The sequence below is a fragment of the Rhopalosiphum maidis genome, chromosome 2 (genome assembly GCF_003676215.2).
Source record: "Rhopalosiphum maidis isolate BTI-1 chromosome 2, ASM367621v3, whole genome shotgun sequence".
Lineage (NCBI taxonomy): Eukaryota > Metazoa > Arthropoda > Insecta > Hemiptera > Aphididae > Rhopalosiphum > Rhopalosiphum maidis.
In genome coordinates, this window is record NC_040878.1 from 13,407,416 (window position 1) to 13,429,984 (window position 22,569).

At 23.1% G+C, this 22,569-nt stretch overlaps 1 protein-coding gene across 4 annotated transcripts in view; it reads right to left on the reverse strand.

The window, feature by feature from the left end:
- The window catches only part of LOC113552887, a 95,217-nt gene extending 77,142 nt beyond the window's left edge, over positions 1 to 18,075 (reverse strand). For 3 of the 4 annotated variants that reach the window (XM_026955887.1, XM_026955888.1, XM_026955889.1), the window contains exons 1-2: positions 17,940 to 18,075; positions 1,455 to 1,852 (exon numbers count right to left, since the gene is read on the reverse strand). In XM_026955887.1, coding sequence (XP_026811688.1) covers positions 1,455 to 1,737 — 283 coding nt within the window. In that variant the 5' untranslated portion in view covers positions 1,738 to 1,852; positions 17,940 to 18,075. Of the gene's footprint in view, positions 1 to 1,454; positions 1,853 to 17,939 lie in introns of those variants that run through there. The other variant, XM_026955886.1, reaches the window with a different exon arrangement.
- Positions 18,076 to 22,569: the final 4,494 nt, after the last annotated feature.

Here is a 22,569-nt window from a genome sequence, read left to right on the forward strand (position 1 = left end):
GGAAGATACAAAAAAAAAATCTAAAAAACCACCTTTTTTAAAAAATATTTCCTTTTATTGGATTATTTAAATTTAAATATGATTAGTTTTAATATAATAATTTATTATTATGTAATTTTAATTTCAATTAAAGCTTCCCAAATGGATATTACGCAAAAAACCCAATTTTAATACATAATTACATGCCTAGTTGGTTTATGTTATTAGCTAACTCATTACTCATATGAAAATAATTGATATTTCTAAATAATTAATTTATTAAGTTTTTAAACAATGAAAATATACGAATTACTAAATATTTTTTTTTTATAAATTCTGAGTACAATCCACAAATTTTTTTTCACAATATTATATTCAGTTATAAGTATAAAATAATAAATAATATTTAGTTTAGTTTATTTTACTTTATTTTTGGATTTTATTTTTTAACATCCTGCAGAATTTATTCAGGTATTTTGATTTATTTACAAAGTAATGTGGCATTTTAAAATGTATTTTATAGTATAATTTATTAATTTACAACCATTTCAATTTGGAAACATATGCTCTACATGTTTGAAATATTTTTATGACATAAAATATTATTTCTATAAAAAACACTGTTTAGAAATAAAATTATAGACTCCCAATTCTCGTTCAGAATCTTTAAACTTCAAATATTAAGTTATAGATACTATCGTAATAAATTGAATAGCATATATGTATATAATGGCATTATATTATTTCAAACATTTTATATTAATATGTATATATTTTCTATATTATCAAATATCTTAAACAGTTATACCACCTAAGTGTTTTTTACAGTGATACACTATATAACTATTTTCTAATTAAATGTAGAAAATTAATACTTTAATTGATATAATATTTCAGATTACTCTCTTCTATTACATATTGCAATTTAACTTTATCTCAAATTTCTTTACTAATTTTTATTTACATTTAATTCAATAATTAATATTATTAAATTTTCCTTTTAGGTACCTACTTGTATCCTTATTAAAACATTTAAAATATTTAAAGAAAATTTAGTTCCATTCAAAAATGCTATAAATATTGGTGTTATGTAAACTATAATCAAACTCAATTGCTAATTTTAATTTAATTTTCGGATAACTGTTATTTTAAGTGTGACCTGGCGACATTAACCACGTTATTTTATTTTATATTTCATTATTTTAAATCTCATTAATCGTATACTCTTATATATAATTAGGCACATATAAAATGTGGATACTCGAGTTGTTTTTAATTTATATGTCAGTAACAGTTGTTCACATGTGAAAATTTATAAAATCTATTCATATATTTTCATTAATTGCCATTCCGATTTATTCGAACAAATATAAAAACAATGTAATACCTAGGTGTATATAATAACCAACAGTAATTTATTCTATAATGTATATATTACTAATTTATGAAAGTGATATAGTTATAAAGGTACCTACCTTGATAAATTATATTGGGCACGACGCCTTTCCGGGTGTCGTACAGACTGTGGACGACATCCAATGTGATTCCTTCTTCGGATGGATCGTTGTAATCTCCACCGTTATCGAACTGAAAACCTTTGGTCGTCTCGAATTCAAAATCGATGTCTGATTGCGTCCCCTCGTCCTGCCCTTTGTGATCGTGTCTAATTTTTCGTGTCCCGTATTGCCGGCCGCCTGAACACAGGGCCACCAGCAACACGATACCACAACACACCCACTGTACCGGAGTGATTGTCATAGTTGTTTGATATAATCAATTTTAGTCAGTTTTTTTCCATTTATTTGTAGTCCGTCTCGAATTTGATACTCTCGTGACGTGATTTATTGTCTTCGTCGTCTTCGGTGTCCATGCTCTGTACAACACGTGTAAACAAATCGATTTATAATTACGTATTTAGAGTTGTAGTTGTTTTCCTTTTTTTACATATATATTTGTATTAATTAAAAACACAGCGCGTATTCATGGAAAAATCAACCAAGTAGCAAACACACGAGTATAACATGCATAATATTTTGGTTCAAAGAAATCATAATTTTACATTTAATTAATTAGCAAAAATAACTTCAAAAGTATATGTGACACTAATAAATTTATACCGTGCACTCATAAGTATTATCATACATGAATTAATTTAATATTAATACAATTTAAAAAGTCTAAAACTTAAAGAATAATACACTTTTTAAAATTTGTCAAATATAAAATTACTGAACTGTCAACTGTTTCAATAAATAAATGAAAAACTAAATTAAATAATAACATTTTTTTAAGCCCCGTGGTGTAATATACCCGTAGTAATATAATTAAATAATCATACATTAGTTGCCACATATCTTGTTTAAATTAAGAATAACTTTACGACTTATCTAAAATCCGATTTCATGGAATTTAGTCGTAATTTTCTTAGAAATCTTGTATAATAATAGTGTATATATTATATAATATATCGTATATTATTATCATATTTTATTATCGTGATACATGAAGCGTTATTAAATATAATATTATAGTTAACATTTCATATTTATTTTTTTATTTTTTTATTATTATCTTTATAAAACTGAGAAGATATATTTATTTTTTAATTGTATGTGTAGTTTTATATTTATTATTTAAAACCTTTTTTAGAACAGTGTTTTACATCAAAAAGGTTTTCTATAACATACGTCCATAAATATATAAAAATATAAAACTGATCTTCAGTATAATATTTTTCAATAGTTTCCATAAGTATAAAAAACTATCATCAACTTGTAAAAGTGCTCCAAAAGTTTCATGTTTGGTATCAAACCGTAATAACTATACGTACCTAATGGCTAGAGTGAAGTGATGAGTGCCCAACACCTTAGTCACTTCTATAAAAATGTTAAATTAAAATCCATATAAACATAATTATTTTAAAACCTGTGTTAAATATTTTTTTTTTTAGCTGGTTCATTATGAATCAAGGTTATTAGATTATATTTTATAATTAAACTAAAAAACTGTTGAACGTTAAATAATATTAAAAAGAAAATGTCTCTTAAAATAGCAACATAATAATATGAATATATTACAAAAAATAAATTTTATTATTTTATTTTATCATATAAGTATACTGCGTGTTTCTATTATAATAATTTATTCAAAATGTTTACAATAAAGTAATAATAGGTACATTACATATTATATTATCGTATGATCGATTTATATTTTATTCGTTACGCTACACATGCAAACATCGAAATTGCATATACAATGCGCCGTATTACAATCTACTGTTGAATCAAAATTATGGAAGTTGTGAAACTGCAATTGTGTGAACCATTAAAATGTAATTATAAAACATTATGGTTATTCTTTAATGTGTAATTCTTTATGCGTACGTACCGGTGGTAGTGAAATTTAATTTGTTGTGTTCGTGAATAGAATAAAGTCAGGGTTAAAACAACAAAAATTAATAATAATAATTATAATAATATGCTTAAACCAAAAAGATCGTCTTTATTACCAACAAAACTTCCCGGGCCAATTAAACTTGCATGCGACTAGTTAAGCTTTTAAAATAAAAACATGAACCCAGTTCATTGTTTTTTGAAAATATTATATAATTGTTATTGATAGTCTTAAATTATATTTAATTCATAATAATACCATGAGTTATAAAAATTAAATGGACTTAATAATTATTTATCGTACTCCTCAAACTAGTACAATACATTTTTCTCGCCGGTTTTGATAATATAAATCAGCGTTTTTCAACCTGTGGTACGTGTACCTCTGGGGGTACGTAAGAAGGTATGAAGGGGTACGTGAAAAAAAAAGCGTTAAGAAACGCTGGTGTAAATGAATATGTTACATTTTTAAATTGCATCAAATTTAATTATTCATTATAAAGTGTAATAATATATTTTATTTCATTTCCAAAAACAATTTTAGTCTAGAGATTACCAATTTATATAGTTGATTCTTCTGTTTAAATTAAAAACGGTTTTTATATATTTTATCCAATTATGTTATTTGAGTGTAATACTAATGTATTTTAACCAAATGTGATATTTAAACAATGTGGAAAATGTAAAATAAATGTAGCTATAATATCATATCAAGTTATGGAAGTATGCTTAACATTACGCCCCAGCATCGTTATATAATGAAATAAAATCAGTTTTCAAGAATATATTTTCAGTGAATAGATGAAACCATGTAGATAACGAGATGCGTTATAAAGGGTGTGATGCGAATAGACAACTAAGAAATGAATACACTCAAAATGCTTTGAACGTACACGATACGTCAGAAATAATAACACGGTGGCAGTGGAAAGAATCAAACTATGATGGGTGCTTAATGGAGAAACTAATATATCTTTATAGACAGAGGTCAAAATAAAATTATAAGGTAAAAGCTTACATAAATTTCCATTTGAATGTGCGTTACAATTTTCAAAATCAGATTGTGTACAGTACAATATACAGTATTATTATTTTCCCGATTTGTTGCACTACCCGTTTGCCTGTATAATATATTTTAAGGACCAAAAATAACACATTAACTATAGAAGGTGATTTATAGAGCATACCCAAACTAACCTTCATTTTATACCTTAAGTTTTCTAGAAGTCTAAAACCCAGAATTTTAAAATAGCTACTTAAATTCTTCATGGAATTAATTATATTTATCCTACAGTGATATAAATTTCTAAACGAGTTCCATCCATTTTTACAGTTAATTATGAATCGAATAATTATTTTAATTGACTTACATAAATTATAAGTCAGGCTATTTTTGAACAATTTAACTTAATATACTATTAAAATAATATAATCGTTAATACTATTTAGTTTGTAAATCATATTGTATTCGATAATAAATATTAGTTTATAAGTATTTTATAATTTATGAAAATTGAATAAATATGATATATATCTATTAGACTAAAAAATATTATCACATATTATATTGTATATCTTAAATATATGTGTCACCACAAATTCTGTTTAATAAAAATCTATTTTTTGAGTGATTTTTTTTATACGTATTAAAAATTCGGTGATTACTGTTTAAGTGGAATGTTTCCGTTTAAAAATATGGTATGAAAAATACGCATGATTTTAATGCATTTTCTCAAAAATATCAATATTGTCATGTTATATTTTCGAGTGATTTATGAATTTTTATATTTTACAAACGTAAAAATAGATCTAAAATAAATACGATAATCTTAAACCATAAATTAGAGGTAATCTGTCAAACATAAAATTCTAATGAACAAAAAAAAGCAAAAATCTACCAATTTAATTATTTAATTCATTTTACGAAATATTCATCATTCATGGTTGTAAAATTCATAAATACAATTTCTTAATGTTTCTATACAGAATAAAAATAACCAAAAATTGTAAATTATAACTTTTCGAATTCAGACTGGGGCGAAAATCTATAAGCAAAACAAAAGATTTTATTTGTATTTTTTACTATCATTATCATAATTTTTCAGTAATAATGCTTTAATGTACTATTTTGAGAATGATTTCTAGCAAGCAATTGAATATAGGTAGTTGGTACTTTGTGAAGCTTAAAGAATTGTGTTTAGAAAATTGAAAGAAACATCCTAATGCCAGGATTATGTACCCAATACCAGTTTTTACAAAATTAATTTTATTAATATTTTATTGTAACTTAAAAATGAATAATCATACATACTTTTAATATCAAAAAAATATTATCATTTCCTAAAGATGTGTATAATTTTTAAAATATTCTGGCTCTTTTTAAGTTATTTAGAGACATTTCAAATTTGAAATTTGATTTTAATCACATTTTTATATTGAAAATGTAATACAAGTTTAATCATAAATTGTTCATATAGCAATTACAAATATCAAAAATATAGTTACAAATTTATTTATTTATTTATTTATTTATTTATTTTAATTAACGTTTCAATTTTTAAATTTTGGTATCATTTACACAAATTACATCAATTTAAAAATTATTTGATAATCAAACATTTAAAAAATTTTCAACTTTAATATCTAAGCTCAAAACTGAAATATTTAAATAAGTTTTATTACTAGAATTCAAAATAAATTAAGCTTTAGGCAACATACATTTTTTTAAAGCGTTTTAAGTTAAATTTTTTACATCATTGAATATTCAAATATATGATACTAAATACTCTATTAACAATTTTTTTTATTCAAATATATTATAATACCTACACAAATTTTAATCTTAGAAATAAGTGACATTTTACTGGTCATTATTACTTAAATTACTAGTTTCCTTTACACAATGATATTTTAAAAATATTTTGATTAATTTCAAGTTATAAATACTACGAATTTTTTTTAACCGCCATTAAATAAATGCATGAGGAGTTTTGTATTAAAATAATATATATGGTCGTTAGTATAATATGATATTAATTTATTTAACGTTTTAATAAAAATAATATCGTATGTTAACTATGTTAACAGAATCTATTTATGCCACAGATTAATAACGTTGTATTTGATTGATATAATATTACCTATAGTATATTGAATAATTTTTTTTAATAAAAAAATAGAAAAAATATCATCTATTGTAACAAATTTTTATCGTCTATATAACGTGAATCATACGTTAAATAGACAATTTAGTAAACAATAATTGATGATAAAGGCCATTTTATGTGTCAATATAGCTCATCTTTTGGTTAAAAAAATGCCAATTTTATAAAAATCTACACTAACAGATAAAATACATTATACATTTTAATGGTTTTATGTTGTTTCAGTATAAATAATAAACTATATATATAATATATTATTCAATATTTAATAATGACATTTGTATTCATTCCATTTAATTTATTCATATTAATATAATAAATACAAAAATAGAATATAATACATACATTATTTAATTATTTTTTTATACCTTAAATTCATAAAAAGTAAAAGCTCAACACGATAGAGTAACTGGTAGTGGAGCACTCGTTTTATTTCGCTGACATAAGAAAATAATAATGGATTTATTGATAAATATGTTGCTTTTATTGTTAATTCGCTATTAATAATAAATAACTCAATTCTAAAATTAGATAAGATAAAACTACAATTATATTTCTTCCATCTAACATTTATTTTTCAAAGTTTTCTAAATTTAAATTATAAATACACATGTGATAAATAGAAGCACTGCATGTCTGCATACAACTTTTTAAAAAAAATTTACTGTACGAAAATGTACTTATATAAAAATATATATTAGTATATTAATATTACATAAATAATTGTTAGGTAGTATATAATATTCTGGTTTTTCTCAGATAAAATTTAAATTTCTTTTATTGTATTATAAATTATTCAAAAACCAATCATTAATGCTTCCGATTACAATTTGCTTTTAACTACGTCAAACATAATAATTTATTAACTTTTAAAAATAATTCTATCTAATTTTCTTCTTAGGAACATTAGTAAAAATAATTCGTTATTGAACTATATAGGGTGTCCTATGAGGATTTACTATTTTAAAATGGCCAGCTAAAGGTATTTAAATTTTATCCTTCTCTCTACACTTTAAAATAGTAAATTCTCCTGGGGCAACAGTGGCGTATCCTGGTGGTGTATACAAAGGGGTTATTTGACTCGGAGGATGATAGGCTCCGTACATATAGCTGTACCTCCTTACTAAAATACTAAAATTCTTTCTTTTATTGTATTTTATAACATATGAAAATGTACTTCTACTTTTTACCTATGTTAATCTTTTTTTTATTTATTTAAATAACATCGACAATTATGGCAGTTAGTTTAAAAGTTTTATTTATACATTTATATTCTATTATTTACAATATGCTTGAGTTGTATTAAAGTCAATTTTAGATTAAATTGCTTTAAATAGTGTTTTAATAACCCTAGTTAAATTATTTTTTGCTTTGTTACTTATGGTTTGTATAAGTAGCGATATATTATATCCCCAAATCTATAAAAATCTAAAATATCATTAGAAACTCGAGAAACTAAATTATCACCAAAAATGAATAACCCGCCGAAAAAAATTTAAATTAATAACCAAGAATAACCAGTTGAAAATCTATTCAAATTAAAAATACTAAAACCATCTCAAATAATAAGTGTTTACAGAAAATCTACATAACATTAAAGTTTATGATAAGAATAAATACAAATATTTAAATTTACGATTTTATTAAATCCCATACTAAGCTATATTTTACTATGATTTTTTATGATCATAAATTAATTAATAAAAATATATTATATTGAAGTTTAAGTGAATTAGTGTTGTTCCGAGGTAGAGAGTTATGAGTTTATGACTAATGAGGGCAACCCTTTCGCCCATTGGCTTAAAAAGCTCAACTCTCGATCAACCACTAGGATATAAATATAATATAATTGATAAATAATTTATTTACTATGAATAAACATATTTTTGTGGACATACAATTAAATAGAATACATTTTACAGATGCTTACAAGCATACTATTTTGATCATAGTTTTAGTTAAACGATTTATTGATGGTTTTGTATAAAAATAACCAATTTTAAATAAGCTGTAGATCACAAATGTAATAAAACCCTATCTTGGAAATAAAATTATAAATATATTTTTTTTTATTATTTTAAGTAACTATTTATTAAAGCTATGTATGTTCTGTAAAATTTACATTATCGTTTTTATAAAGTTAATAAGATAAACTATGAGTCTATAAAATATATATTTTTGAGTAAAGACAAGTTAAACTGAAGAGGTAAGGAAATAGAACAATTTTTTTGAGTATTATATAAATTATTTATAGTAATAATATCCAACATTTATTGCTCAAATTGAATTCTTTTTATTTTTATTTTTAAACATACAATCTATAAATGAGTATTACAATAAGCATGTGTGCTAAAAAAGAATATTTGTAACACGGACATATATGATAAAAATAGCCACCCAATAGTGACACTTTTAAATTAAACAACAAAAATCAGACCCTATAATCCGTACGTACATTACAAGTTTAAAACAGCTATAATTATTATTTTTTTATGTAAATATACAGATATAAAAGCTACTGATAACTTGGTTATTTTTTAAATGCACCTAGACACGTACATAAATTTTCATTGAATGACATCGATTTATTTAATACATTATATTTTTTATTTTATATTAAATATAACAGATATAAAAATAATACTAATACAAAGTCTGAACTTTGACTTTTTCTAAATTTACTATTATACATAGTTCCAACCTAACCATACATTATTTAATTTCAATAGTATAGTGAATTCTGCCAAAATCCTAAATTACTATTGACATAACTCATTAGCACGTTTCGGGAACACATTAAATAATAATAATAACTTAAATATTTACCATAAATTCAGTTATAAAATATTATTTAAAAATAAACGTGTTCAATTTTTGGTGGAATTTTGACCAACATTTAAGTAGTTTTACTATTTAGTTTTTATCATATACGAATACTATGTACATTAAAATAATTACTACTCAATACTAGTTAAGAACCAAGAACAGTGGTAGTACTACAGATAACGAATAGATTGTAAAATTATTTATATATATGTCTTATGAAAGTATTTTCAATTATCTATAATATAATATGCGCACAAAATATATTAATTTTATCATATTTCATTTTCAGAAAGTTCAGTAATCTCAAAATATCAACACTTAAAAATGCATTTGAAATTTTAAATTTATCGATGCAATGATTAAAGTATATAAGTGCATTTGTATCGATCATCAAAACGATAATAATATTGTGTTATTTGCTATTTTGTAAGCGCGTGAAATGTATACATTTCTTATACATATGTAATGTATATATTGTTGTTGTTCTATATCATTAAAAAACTTAAATCGCAAGTCATAAATAAAATCTAGTACGATTGACATTTGACACATCTAAAACGTACTGATGTACATAACCTTTGGAGAAGTTTTAAACGCGTAATAAATCAAATTCACATCATTTTGTTAAACTTAAGCATCACAGTAGTAAAAATACAATTATTTACCCTGTTTCATTCCAATGAAATTAATTTCATTATTTAGAAAGACACATTTTATTCAGCAAGTTTTTATTTAAAATATTTACTTAGCAAAAAAAGAAGAAGAAATGTCAGTTCTTTAATTAATTTATGTTTTAATGATATAAAAATTTTAATCCTTTAACAAATGTATTAATTTGAATAAATTGTTCTAAGCTTAGTAATTATTATTTTTGTAAGTTTTGGTATAATCCATGCCAACTTTAAAATCCATCAGTAATAAATGTTCACAAATACCATATGTTTGTTTTATTATTATAAAATAGATGATTAGGAAAATACAATTATTTATAAATTATGTTTTACACAATTTTGACACAAGTTCTAATAAAATAAAATTATCATGCAAACATGTAGTGTATATAAGGTTAGTTAATTAATTTTTTTTTTTTATCTTTATACAAAAATTAAAACTAAAAACAAATTTTAATTATAATTTTAACTTAGTTTGAAAAATTTGTATAATTCAATTTTTGAGCATATAAAATATAAATGCAATCTCCATACTAAATTTTAGTTTCTAAGCCTAAGGATAAATATATTAGTTTTACAATAATATTGTAGTTTCTTTTGTATGTCTGATGTTACCTTTAAACACAGTAAAAATACTACAATATTAAACTATATTCTTGTGTGCTCATCCATCTTTAAAATTTTAAAACAACTATAAGAATAACTTTTAGGGGATATTATATAACATTTTAAAAATTTTAACCGCTTTAATAATTTTTTATCGACAATAAGAGAAAAAAAATTAAAAATTTCTCATGCATAAAAAATCAAAAACAGAAAAATTTTGGAATTTGATTGTATAATGAAAATTATAATATAAATATTTGATGTTAACTTCAATTATGTATTATTATTATTTTTTTTTTTTTTAAAAAAACAATAAAATTTTAAAAATTGTTTATGGAGAAATAATTATTTTATGGGTGAATATCGAATGTCATAAACATTTTAACTAAAAATGCTGATGAAAAATTGATTTAACTTGAACAATTTCAAGTATCTAGAGTTATTTTTTTTTCAAGTTATATCAAAAAAACAAAATTGAGTTTGTCAAAAATTAGATTCGAGTAAAAATTCCAACTTTTTCCTATTTTTTTTTTTCCGATTATAAAAATAAGTTCTGGGAATTTTTAAGTTTTACCTCTCTAAAAGACAAACTAAATACAATTTGATCTAAAAGCATCCCCGTTTTTGAAAATTGAAGAATTTTAACGACAGCTTATCGTTTACTCTTACACAAAAAAACAAATAACAAAATCAATACATTTATCGTTACACTCAAAATCCAAAATAAAAAAAAAACCTGGAATATTTATGCAAATCAAGTTTTTGATAAAATTGATTATTTTTTTACAATTGATCTAATACTTATATACACATTAAGTGTTTTAAAAATATTAAACACTTGATATTTATTACTATTTTATGTACCTACCTTTTTTTAATTGCTTAAAGCATAATACAATTTTTATAAGATTTTTACTAACTTTAATCTAATTTTATAACGATCTTTTTCATATTTTTCTATACAAAACGTCGATATATTTACTTAAAATTAACAAAAATTTAATATATACGATATTCTTATCAATAAAACCAACATATCATACTTTTAACAAAAAAGTGAAATAGAAACTTATAGTAAGATAAATACAATATAAAATTTTCTTAGACAGTATACTAGACACAACATATACATTCAATATCATTTTTATTTTCAACGCTTTATCATTAAATTCAAATATAAGACATCTATGACTATTACAGTTATTTACTCAATGATAAGGTACATTCAAAATGCTTTATACACCAAAGTGACTTCCTCGAATTTTTATACCTTATGATTTCAAGTTTTACCTATGAACATTTTTGTTTTTAATAAAAATACTAAAATTATTATTTATTGGTTTTTTAAGAAAAATTAATTTCCAAAACTTAAAATAAGAAATTCAATGATAAATTCATAACACACATAAAAATTTCTAAAAATATGAAAATAACTTTGTAAATTCTTAATTTTTCAATTTAAATTTTTAGACAACGCTCTTAGTATAATGAAATTAATGATTTAAAATTCAAAAGTTTTTAGATCTCACCTTGGTACGAGTATAGAAGTTAAAATAAGCATCATAAACTGTTAATTTCAGAATTTGTCATAATACTATAATATTTTTAAATATCGTTTGATTCCATATAGAGTTGTAAACTGCATAATAAATAACATAATGTATGTACCATAGATCTAATTTAAATCTTAAAACATATTTCCATATTAATTACTTTGTATACTTGTATGGAATTCATTCTGTGTATTAATTTTATGTTTGTTAGTATTATTTTTTTATTATTATTATTATAATGAGTACTTTTAAATTCGTACATATTATATTATTTCCTTGCATTTAATGTACTAAATCAATCATTTTATATTTTATAACTTTTACTTATGTTATATTTATATACATAAATCATTTATTACAATAGTCAGCTCGAATAAAAGTGTAATACAATTGAACCTGATTAAAATTCAATGACCAAAGGGAAAAAAAAGTGTAAAAGAAAAACATTTGAAGTAAAAATGGTTCTAAATTGTAAACAGTATGTAACTTAATATTTATTCACGTAAAATCGGTCTCGAAGTCCCAAAAGAAGAGCAAATAAAAACAAGTGAAATATCAATATGAAGGAAATATCTCTAAGATGATATAGGAAAAAAAATAAATACATTATCAGCGATAGATATCTCGAAGTTTTTTCGAGTGATTTATATAAATTAAATAAAAAATATATATTTCAATCAAAATATTACATCGTAGCTTATTTAAATAATGTACGTATCGGTCATCAAATAAAAATATACGTGCTTTTAGGCTTTTAGTTACTTAAAAATATTATTTCAAGAGTGTTAGACAAACAAAAAACTATTCTTTTATTAATAAATTAAATTTAAATATTTTCTACAAAATTATATTTCAATCATTTAAATGGTTTCAGCATTTGTTTTATAAGTTCAATTATTACTATAACTCATGTACAAGATATTATTTTACAGTAATATAATTTCTAGACTTTATTATATTAAATCAAATTAAACAACAAATTTAGGTAATACCTAAGTAGTACTAATTAGTAATTAATATTGAATACGAAATAATATATATTATACTTAAATTATTATACTTATTTACTTAATTCTGTATTTTCACTAATTATTTTATAATATAAGTATATTTATATAATGAAGAATATAGTCATGTATATTAATAATATATTAATTAAACAGTTTTTATTTATAAAATTACATTTTGTATTTTTCTAGTTTAAATATAAAATAAAAATATCGTGAATGATAATGGAAGATATTGCCATAATGATCAAAAAAAAAATCAGCAATGAGCTTTAATTTGTTAGTTCCGTATATTTATATTTTTATTGTTGTTTTATTATTTTATTTTATATAATAATATAATTAATTAAATGATTTTTTATGCCACGTTATAAGCATAATATTCCAAATGTTTTCATTTTTGTTTTTATTCAAAATATGTGCCTAGTTATCTAATCAGAACGCTGCAATAAATTTCTAATTTTATGTTATTGTCCGACACTAACGATAAATTATCTTGTTTTTTATTTAATTGATTATAATAAATGTACAACGGTTATGGCCGGCGAGTTGTAACCAATACTAAACGTATAGGTAGTCGTAAATCATCAGCCATTATTGTGCAGGTCGAACATAAAAACATCAAGCTTTCACGTTATGTTATATCCTTTAAAGTCTTAAAACGGTCCTATTGTAAAGTAAGGACGTAAGGTAAAACCTTTTACATTATTAATAATCTTGATAAACATAATTTCACCTAAAAAGACAAGATAGTAGCTTATTTGTTATTAGTGAAATTTCATAATAATTTCTAATTTCAAGTGCAAATATTTTAATTATGTATTGTATAAGCCATTGACTCAACCATTATTTTTCATTATTTAACTGATATTTAAAAATATATATATTATTCCTATAATGGCTTTAGCCTTTAAAAGACTAAATCATTTTGCAAGATTATCATAAAAAAAAATAAATAACTTAATTTAACTTTATAATATGTTTGATACTACATACTTTTCATCACATAACCTTTTAAATGTAAATAAAAATAAATGCTTTTATAGTTTTTCAATACCTACATATTTTTATTCTAACTAAAAAAAATGCAATTTCAATATCCATTATACCAACAGATTTGAAAAAAAAATGTTTCTATCGATATAAGTTTCAAACGTCAGAAAACAGAAATAAATACATTGTACATTAAAATTTAGGAATTTTCCTCTTTTCCTAACTTAAAATAATCGGAGACTCTAAACGTGATTAGGTTTAAAATTCTAGATTTTTTTTTAAGTCTGTGATTGAAGTATACATTTAAAAAATAGTAAACATTTTTATTTATGATTTAATATAGAACTCGTATTAATTTTATGTTGCGTGGTTTTGCAGTATAAACTAGAAACCCCTAAAAACCTACTTTTTCAAACCATTTTGCAGTATGCATTCATTTTGAACTATTATAACTCAACATCCATTAGGTACAAAGGAAAAGTTATGCTTCCTGTAGAAATAACCGTTGGTAAAATATAATATACGAAACTTCCATTCGAAGCAAATGCTTTAAAACTTAACATCAAGCTGTTGTTTACTAAAGTGAACCCTTTTATGAAATATAGATAAAGCTCTTTACATTTTAAACCGATTTTAATATTTTAAACTTCTTAATAACAATTTTATTGTTTTATCGTATCTGTATTTCTTTAATCGATTGTAAACTTTCCATCAAAGGTAAACTCCAACGCCTAAATATTTCTATTGATAAAATGTATCAGTAAATATACTGGTAATTTGCTTTTATTTCTTTCCTTTTAAAAAAACATAAAATATCAATAGATTTTTGGAAAAAAACATGTGAATAATACAATTTTAGACATTTTTGATTATTTGTGTAATCATTTATTTAATGATCTCGGTTTTGTAAAAATGTTACTTAATTTAACTATAAAAATAATTTAGTTTTTTTATCCACTACCATAAAGAAAGTAAACACATTTTTATTATTATTTTATAGTATACAACTATAATATGTTAATTAATTAAATAAACTAAATTGTTAAACGTACTATTATATGAGATTTTCGATACACCTAATATAATAAAAATCAATAACATGTTTATCCACCATAATAATAATTTTAATTTAAAAACAAAAATATACTTTTTTTTAATGAATTTCAATGTATTATCGTGTACAATCTATATAACAAAAAATAGTGAACTATAAAAAAAAATGATAAATTAAACTTCCAATATTTTATTATTTACTTATAAAGCTGTATGTTTAATGAATTGTAAATATTATACTTAACAATCAAATTTACTAAAGTTATTATTATTAACTAAATTATGTTTAGTGTATCTTGAAATATATAAGGTATTTCATATCTATTATTCTTACGTCAAATTCTATTTTTATTATTCATATACCATTCGAATTTGTTTATATATTGAAAGAAATATCCTTGTATTCATACAGACATGAGCTTACGGGAAGTTATAGTCAGGTATAGATGAAAAAAATATGGTCAGTTGTAAATACTCAATATTTCTCAACAATAGGTATATTTCCTTGATTATGGTGTGTATCTAGTGTTCTATTTCGAAGAAATATATTTAATAAATTACTACTTTAAAAACTATACGTTATAAAAAAATATAGTAGAACGTAGCATACGCAAGGGTATTGTAAAAAAGTTACATACTAAATTTTTAAAAATTTTATTTTTATCTTCCTATTAATACGTGATTAATGTTTATAACAAAACATATAACAACACTTTAATGTACGCACATTTTAACCTAAAATCACTTTCAAATAAATTTCGTCATTTTCTGCACTATAATAGTATTTAGTGTTCCTAAATAGGTATGTAAAACAATAGAGTGACCTATTACTATTGTATGATCTTTTATTCATTCACGTATTTGATCTTAGTTTTATTTCATTCGGCTTTAAGAATAAAAAAAATAGGATTAGAAAATAATTCATTATAATTTAATTACAAAATAATAAATTCCAAAAACCTTTTCTAATTAATTATTAATTATAATTACAACTATTTTATACGACATTTATAATTTAAACTTACCTAGTCTATAAAAATAAAAAATAAAATTTATATATTACATATTTTAGATTTTTTGATTTTAGAGTATTCACTTTTTATTAGATTTTAAGTCGTGCCTATATAAAATTAAGACTTCATCAAATACTTATCGAAAAAATTTGCTTAATTGTCTTTAATATTTTTAAGTAGATATAACAACAACTTAACAACTTTGAAGAACCTTGAATTAAACCCTTAAGCTTTTTAATCAAGTACAAATATTAATAGAAAAAAAAATTGAAAATTAAAAATATATAAAAGTAGATAAAAAAAAATCAAATTATTTTGAAAATTATACCATGTATATTTAAAACTTTATAAACATTTGGTCAAATTCTATGATTATTTGTTTTTCAATAACACTTACGTCTTACATGAAACCTTTTATTACATTTTTAAATATTGGATATGAGTATTAAAAATATTATACATTTTTAACTTAAAAATAATTTGTGATTTTTCATGGTTTTAATGAAATTTGTCAAAATTTTAAAATATAATGTGACTTCGTGTCTTTATATATTTGAATTGATATGTAAACAACTCGTGAGAAACATTTTGCTATATTTTCAAGCTTATCATCGACATTTATAGAAAAAAAACTAAAATTTTACATGTTTATAGATAATTCTAATACAAATACTTATCCAACATTTCAAGTATTCATGATAATTCACTTTTAAGTTACATCAAAAAAATCAAAATCAATAATTAATTATTAATACATTTTTTCATAATTTTTTTAAAAAATACTGGTAATTTTCAATTGTAACCTCTTAAAGAAGAAACAATTGATAGATAAAAACAATGTACTATTAGAAACCATTCTCAAAGTTTAAAACCTTTTTTTATTCTATTACTAATTATGTATAAATCCAAAAAATAACAAGAAATTGTAAAATCAATATATAATATATATTCAAAGCTACGCTCAAAATATAAAACATTTTAATACTAATGCATATTCAAAAAATCTTCTAATTTTCCCAGACTCAGGGTTTGCAACCACGCATATGAATATGCCTCTGTTTAACATCGTATTATGTTTAATTTATTGAGACTATTTAATAATTATAACTTCTATATAAAACTTAAGAATATAACGATGGATTTTTATTTTTGTTATAATATGAATAACACAATATTTTTAATTTATTAGGTTATAATAATTTAATAATTATAAACCTACTTGAATTGTGCTCATTTTTATTCATACTATTACAAAATGATTATATATTATGTAATTAGATAAACATAAAACACTCTTGTATACCTTTATATACCTAGAACATATAAAACATGCTTTAATTTAGAAATATATTTTATCATATAGTCATGTATCATAAAAGTTATCGATTTAAATTTTTATACAAAATGTATAACCGTATAAGATCAATATAAATAGTACAGTCCTAAACACCTGTGGAACTATATTTTAATTTAATCTTGTCTTATCTATTTATTTATTTATCATGTGTATAGTGTTTTCTACAATTTTTCTTATAAAAATCGTCCCACAGCTCATAACTGAATAAAGTGCAAATTTTACGTATATAAAACACATTTATAATCTATTAAAAAATAATAATAATACTAATTTTTACATTCAACTTTCCTAATACATCGTTCTATGTCAATTATATTATTACCTTGGTTCACAAAGGCCGATGACTGTATAGCAGGCACGTCGAGTGTATTAAAAAAATGTACTACACAAAAAAAATAAGAATATTTTTGATGTATTTACGACTGGATTTCGTGGGCAATTCTTGGCGCGTGTGTCGCGGTAGACAGTCGGTGGTGAACTGAATGTCCCGAACTCCCAAACGTTACCTACTTGAACGACGACGTCACCGCACGCGAATAGAGTTGGGTGCAGGGAGGCACAAGGGGATTGGCAATAGTGTGCGTCCCCGCCCCTTCCTTTCCTGGTAAAAACCGCACGAAAATTAGCCCTTCCGAAAGAAAGGAAAATAAACAAAAATAAAAAAGCAACTACTGGGCTTCACGTACACTACTTGTTATAAATAAGCTCTCACCTGACTTCATTTAGCACTTTATGTATTAAATTATAATACATTGTACCTGTGTACATGCAACTCCACCCAATCAATATTCTGTATGCATAACAGTAAAAAAAAACCGAGGCCCAAGTGAACTGAAGGATACCTTGTACTAAGGGCCAAAAGTCTAACGTAAAACTCATCAAAATATAGCCCTTAGACGAATTTTATCTAGCCCGTGGACGAGAAATTTATTATTTTTCTGTGAATAAAATAAAATTTACATTTGATTTTTTGATTTTACCTTTATACTTTTTTTAAATAAATATATACGTTACATATTTTTATGGCCTTCAAATATTTTCTAAAAGTGGCCATCCAAAAACATTAATTGATTATCTAAATTTTAATTATGGCATATTTTAATTATTTAGTTATTTTTACCTTTTAAGATAAAACTAATTATATTGTTTTGTTTATTTTTAGGTAGGTTAATAAGTATCTATTTAAATAAATATCAATAGTTTTGAAAATATTTATTTTTTTAAACCTACACAAAAAAAATTGGATAGCAAAGTCTTAACACTGGCCTGATTATACTAATCAAATATAGTGGATACAAAATAAACATAACCTATATATTTAATAGAAATATATAGTTCAGAGAGGAGAAAGTATTTATTGTGTCGAAATGCAACTCGTGATATTTTTAAAAATTCACTGGAACATCAACTACTCGTAATACTTATATGGTAATACATAGGAGTATAAGACAGTAAATAATTTAGTACAACCAATGGTACGCATATTATATTTGGTTTTCGTTGGTAGTTTTAGTAAATCGTATAATTGTCGCTTAAGTTGAATAGAAACAATTCACATATTATATAATATTTAAACAGTGAAACATGGTAGGTATCGTCTATTTCATTTCATCTTCAGGACTTAGGGGATAATATCAAATATGAAATTAATTAATACTGCAATAAGTAATTAATGACACTTTATTTATTAATTAGTAATTACATGATGACATCCAAGTGGTGCTGTTGAACAGTACAAAAAAATACAAAAATTACAAATGATAAAGTGATATCACACATCTTTCACAAATAGTGAAGTATATATTTTTGAATGGACTTACTATTAGCTTAAATATTAAACAGTATAAGGGAAATGCACGAGCCTTTTGAGTGTGCCAACCCCGAGAGCTGCTCTAAGCCCTAACTAATGAGTTTTGGTGAAATATTTTTATGAAAACTTTCGTTTTGAGAAGAAGGACTATTATTTGTATGAGTTCTATAGAGATGTTCGCATAACTATAATTGATTTTTTGGAGTAACCCATCATACCACACATAATACACACCACCAAAAGCCTTCTAAACGTCGAAGAATACAGCTGCTATTTATATGCACTGACTGAGATTAACGCCGATTTGGTCAATGTGTTTGATTAGTTAAGATACTTAGAGTGATCATAGAATTTTAACAGAGACAAAAGAAGTACTGTCGGCCTATAGCTTTTTGGAAGTTGATGAATTTTAGCGGATTTGGAATAGAAATTGATTTTGTTTAGATTCACCATGTGTCAATGTGTAGCCAATAAGTAGTTTGTTAGTATTAGTATTTATAATTTTCATTGTACATAATACACATATGTGGTACGTACAACTACGTTCAACGTTCGTAAATCGTCATATTCCTATATATATCCTCCCTTATAGAATCCAATTTTGGGAAGAATCCAAAAACTCAAATATAAAAATTACACTATCTTTTCAATCACTCTGAACAATACTCAATACTCCGTGATATGTTAGTAATAATCGATGAACTAATAGGAAATTAATAATTATTTTTTTATAGACTGTTCGTTTTGTTCTACTAATATAGCTGTAAATTGGTTAAACGAGCAATTTTTTGTAATTATTTTGTTTTTTATCATGATATATTACATAAACCTTCCTGGATCACTGTTGTGATTGGTTGAATCGTCGGGACTAATTACAGTACAAAGATCTCCATCTAACGAACAGTGCCTATCTCAATTTAAAATTCAAATGAATATTGTTTAAATTATTAAAATTTATTTATCAGAAATAATTAGTATAAAAATCCTAAATAATATAGTAATTGTATATAAAATAGAATATACATGATATATATTTTAATATTTTATTCTATTACTTAAACTTAACATGGTCAGAAAATTTTTACAAATTATAAAATGCTATTAAGCAATTATTAGATATTAATAAAGATCCTTAAAAATAGAAACTTACACACCGTCAAACTAAAAATCGTTTTTCATATTCAATAATTTAGATACTATAAAATTTAAATTCAATACATCCATTTCAGTGACCTCAATAGTAAACTACACTTAAGGCCCACTTTATAGCGAAGTAACAACACTTAAATTAAAATGTTATACTATAAGAATTAATGTACATTTTCCACATACATAGATAACAAAATAGCAAAAGCTCTTATAAAAAATATTATACCGGATTTAAAATGTATTTTTATTGTTTAAAAGATTCTGAATAACATTACATACTTTTTTAAGATTTCTTATCTACATACGCGTTCAAAGAACCTTCATAATTATTAATCTCTTTTTTTAAATACATCAAACAATTATTATAATATTATGAAATTTTTTAATTTTTCCTGTATTGCGATTCGCACTAACTTATAATTTTCTTCATCGTAATAATACTTAATCATTATTTTAATATATTCTGAAAGACTCAATGTAGTTTTACTTTGTTTTTGTTGGATTTGAAATTATTTTAGTTAAATTTTTATTTTATATTTTTTTTTTAAAAATTTACAATCTTTACAATAATTATTATAATAAGCAAATTTAATAGTTAATAATGGTTTGTAACAGGAGATTAACATTTATGGACAGGCACTCAGCAGTCAGCAATATCACCCGACCGTGTACTTTTTAAGTATTAGTATCATTTTTATTTTAGTAGGTCTCTAAGCCTCTGTCTTTTGACTCTTCTACGTACATCACCGGGAAGTGAGATGGAGGATAATTATTTTATTGATGGGTTTTTATCAGAGTTTAAGTTGGAGTGATATTTATAGTAATATAATTTTGCTAATTATAAAATGTAGGAGAGATCTGAAAAATTAAAACTGTATACTTTCATTTCAAAAAAATCATAAACCTGAGTATAAGCTATTTATCAGCTAAATTTAATACAAAAAATAATATTGTTTTTACTTTTACTCATGTGTCAACATTATTATAATTTGGATTATTAGATAACATACTTTTCAGATCGAATTTGAATACCATTAATTTTATTACGTAATTAATTATTATTATTATTAATTTTTTTTATGGTTTTTTCGAAAAGTATTCTTTGGAATTTTCATTACATACAATACACATATTATGAATAGATACATATACATATTCTACTTCTATACTCACAATGTGAAATATTTCCTATACATTAGCCCTATAGTACCATAGCCACATAGGCTATATGTGTATTTAATGCTCTTCCGTCATATGTATAAATCTATAAATCGGCGCATTCACATATGTATTTATACTGTTTGTAGTATATCGCATATAATATTATATACGTACAAATAACCGAAATTATACCATTCCGCAACGTAATAGTGTATACTAAATGCGTATGTATTGAAATGTCAAAGCTATTAATATTGATCGTGTGATAAATATATTTCCAATGGGGTGGCCAGATAAATGATTGAGTGTCAAGTATAGTTATTGCAATTTGATATTATGTATACATAGATATTATAATCTATAATTTATAGATTGTAGAATCGTAGTACTTAAAAAAATCACATCATTAACGAAAATCTTAAAATCCTGTGTCACAACTAAGGGAAGAGTTTTAAATCAGCTATATTACCTAAGTTATATATAATGTCAAATAGTTGTATTAATATTTATAGTAAATAGATTCAAAACAGCCCATCTTAATTTCAATTTCAGTACATTTTCTCTAAGTGTCATTTATCTTCTTAATATATTTTTCATACCAGCGTCAATTCATGTAAAATCGTAATCTGTAGATAAAAGCTTCTATTACATACTCACCATTGACCTTAAAGAAAGCGAAGACTATAAACTACATTATTATAGACCCTAAGTCCCTAACTATTAAAGTTATTAAAGTGTATCAATAACCAAGTCAACGTCTTTTTGGTGACATTTGGACTCAATAATATATAATAGATATACCAGCTAACAATACTTCTAACATTTTTCCGCA